At 40.8% G+C, this 3517-nt stretch overlaps 1 protein-coding gene across 1 annotated transcript in view; it reads right to left on the bottom strand.

Moving 5' to 3' along the window:
* Positions 1 to 1358, bottom strand: part of LOC106528721 (protein phosphatase 1 regulatory subunit 1C) — a gene marked incomplete at its 3' end in the record, with an annotated part of 8544 nt that extends 7186 nt beyond the window's left edge. The window contains 1 exon segment of the mRNA XM_014023957.1: positions 1223 to 1358. Coding sequence (XP_013879411.1) covers positions 1223 to 1303 — 81 coding nt within the window.
* Between the last annotated feature and the right edge of the window lie 2159 nt (positions 1359 to 3517).

Below are 3517 nucleotides of genomic sequence, written 5' to 3'. Positions count from 1 at the left end.
ACCGTCCAAATTCACTGCCTCTTTTTTTCTGGTCTTCCCGGTCTACCAAGGGCCCGGCCCACCTCGACCGGGTAGTCTGGGTCCTTCGGAGGACCCGGCCTGTCATTTTGGACACAGCTCCTGTTTGTCCACTAGGCACTTCCTGTTTGTCCACCAGGCACTTCCTGTTTGTCCACCAGGCACTTCCTGTTTGTCCAAAGAACATGTAATCTATCAATGTTCTTTTGAATCATTAAAAAAGGACAGTATTTGTAAAAACAGCAGAAGAACAGATTGTTCAGTGCAGAAATGAAATTCAGAAGTTATGGGATAAAGGTTTCGTTCAGACTGCAGGTTTACTCGTGGTTCCCAGAGACTGAGGGGCGGAGCTTCCAGTTCTCAAACCAACGTGAAGGCTAGGCTTAAAGAGATAGTCTGGTCATTTCTGAAGTCATGTTCTGTCAAATAGTTCTCAGAACCTCATCAGTCATAGAGCACAGACATGTAGGAGTGCAAAAGTCTTCATCCAGGCTAGGCTAACGTCTAAGCATAGCAATAACAAACAACTGAACAAAAAGTGAAACGTAAACGTGAAGAGGTTTATTATTAGTTAATTAAATGTTCTTTCACAAGGTTGTTTTAAAAAAATTGTATTATAAACTTGAAAAACAAAAAACAATGAACCCTTGCTTGTTTGGCTAGCTGTTAGCCTAGCCTGGACAAAGACTTGTGCCTCTTTTCTCCACCCTCCATGCTTTAAGGCTGATTTGAACATCTCTGTAAGGCCTGGTTCTGGTTCAGATGGAGGTTTCTTCCTGTTAAAAGGGAGTTATTTTGTTCCACTGTCACCAACCTGCTGCTCAGAGTGATAAATGTGATGAAGGGAAGGTTTGACACAATCTCCTTTAAATAACTTGGACTAACAGTCATTTTATGATGAAAGTGAATGTTTTGTGTTGGACTTGGTTTAGAAACCAGTTTGAATGGACTTGTTTCTGCTGTGAGACAACTTATGTTTTGTTATTTAAACAAACTGAATTTAATTCTAATGAATTCCTTGATAAAACCAGTTTTCTTCAAATAGAAAACAAGCAGCCACAGGCAGTGATTCCTGCCTGCAGGAGGCTCTGCACCCACACAGCAAATTCCAGCCCGCCTCATTCAGCTCTGACATGCATGGACCTCTCTGACCCCCCCACAGTCCCAAACATCACAAACTCTTTGAAAGCACAGATTTACTCACATGTTCGGCTGCCTGTGGGTCGAGCTGGCCCTGCAGCGGAGGCACAGCAAACTGGATCTTTTTCGGACTGCCGGGCTCCATTATGACTGAGCGAGACGCAGAAAGACGGACGTAAAGAGAAAGTGTGTTTGTGTGAAGGAGGAGAGGGAAGAGGAGGGAGGGAGGGAGGGAAGGAGTGGTCTGTTCTCAGCCGATGGGGTCCATTATCACTAATTGACAGAGTCAGAGAGACGAGAACAGCAGCCAGAGCTCTGCAGCATCTGATGTGCTGTGAAATCACGATTTCTCTGCTCAGTCTGGTGATGTTTTTCTCTTCCTGAATTTCAACTCTTCTCTGATTCTCACATGACCTCCTGCATCATTTCTGTTTCCTCAGGTGAGCAGTGGACTGAACCACTGCAGCCTGATGGACAGGTCACAGGTTCTAAAGACAGAACTGCATCAATTTAATGCTTTCTGGTTTTAGATTGCTTTGAGATATTTTCCCAAATGATTTGTTGGATGATCAATCCCCATTTTTATCAAATATGAGATGAGTTCCAGACCTGGAAATTGTTGAAATCATTAATCAAATAATCTACTAATGTAGTGAGACGATAGCACTTAGTAAGGTTCTTGAAATAAGGAAAGTTTTAGTTAAGTGTCCTGATGCATCTCAGTAATCCAGGTAAAAAATCAAAAAGAAAACAACTGTATAGGTCTTCTGGACGGGTTCTTCTCTAATGAAACGTTTCGTCTCTCCTCCAGTGGGTGGACTCCCACCACGGGAACACAAGCTAGGAGTGATCAGGACTCTGTACCACAGAGCAGACAGTGTCCCTACAAACCCAGGAGCCAGGCAGAAAGAGAAATCACACACACGACAGGCCCTGGAGCAGTGTGNTTTTGTAAATCCAGTTTGTTCATACCGTTGAGGTTTCAGAGCTATAAATCTGGTCTGGTTCGTGCGTAATATACACGTAAAGGTAACCAGTGAGCTCCATGACAAAAAGCTTTAAGGTCGCAACTTAGAAGCTTGTCAACACGGTTATAAGTAAATATAACGTGTAGGGAGTTAACACCGTTGGAGGCTAAGAAACTGTGTGTTCTGTGGCCGAGGTGTGTGTTATTACAGACAAGAGAGTCTGTCCACACTGCTGTGTGTGGGATAGCACTGCTGAGTGCTAACAGGGAAGCTTAGCTGATTTATTCAGTATTAAATCTGCCGCGAGCAGNTAAAATTATTGCTGATGTAATATTTTCCCTATAATTACTACAAAATCACAAAAAAGTATAAATAAGTATTTATATTCGTGAACAAACTGTTTAGATTGTCAAAAAGCCTGTGTTTTTAGGGTTATTAACGAAGTTTGTGTACTCAGACCAGTAATATTTGGGGTCACAAGTTTTTGCCATGAATATTTTGTGGGTCAGAAGATAAAAAGTTTGAGAACCACTGCTTTAAATGGTAAATGGTACTGAACTTATAGAGCACTTTTCAAGTCTCTCCGGACCCCAAAGCGCTTTACACTAACAGACATTCACCCATTCACACTATGAGATCACACTATGTGTTAAACTTATCAAATCTGTCATAGAACTGATTGAATTCATATGTGGAATTAGGGAAAGGATCTTAGATACAACCCCAATTATAATCAAGTTGGGACATTAAGTTAAACATAAATAACATAATACAATGGTTTACAAATCCCTTTCACCCTATATTCAATTAAACACACAATAAAGTCCTGATAGAGTTTTTCTTGTTTGCTTTGACCTGCTTAAAGGAACTGGGTTCTACTCCGTTTTCATCATCTCTAATTCAGCAGAGCAGAAGTCACCGCTTGTAAATGTGTTAACCATTTCTAATTCAATTGAGACATTTTGTTCACTCTTTTCCAAAACAGTTACCACAGACGTCATTCAAGCTGTTCAAACTCCATTGTTTTATCTCTGGTGATCAAACAGAAATCACCTGTTTCTGACTAGTAGAAACTACCTACCTCAGTATGAAATCACTGAAGCGTCTGCAGGCTTTATAAGGTGCAATACCTGTGTTGTTCTTTACCAGCATGGATGGAGGAGGTTCAAGACAGAAGAGTTAGTGGGTCAAGAGTGGGTATTTCTTATACTCCAATCGATTTTTTTGGGGTTTATATTCACTGTAATATCTGTAATATTTACAGTATTTCACTTTTCAGCCACAGTTTAAAAAAATGTAATGGAATCAATAAAAATCGCATCAAAGTATTTTGATTCTGGATCTAATTCTTTGCAAGAAGGAACATTTGACACAGTCTGAGTAGAAAGATA

The sequence above is a fragment of the Austrofundulus limnaeus genome, unplaced genomic scaffold (assembly GCF_001266775.1).
Source record: "Austrofundulus limnaeus strain Quisiro unplaced genomic scaffold, Austrofundulus_limnaeus-1.0 Scaffold399, whole genome shotgun sequence".
Taxonomy (NCBI): Eukaryota; Metazoa; Chordata; class Actinopteri; order Cyprinodontiformes; family Rivulidae; genus Austrofundulus; species Austrofundulus limnaeus.
Note: the sequence above shows the minus strand (reverse complement) of the source record. Positions and strands in the feature narration are given on the sequence as shown.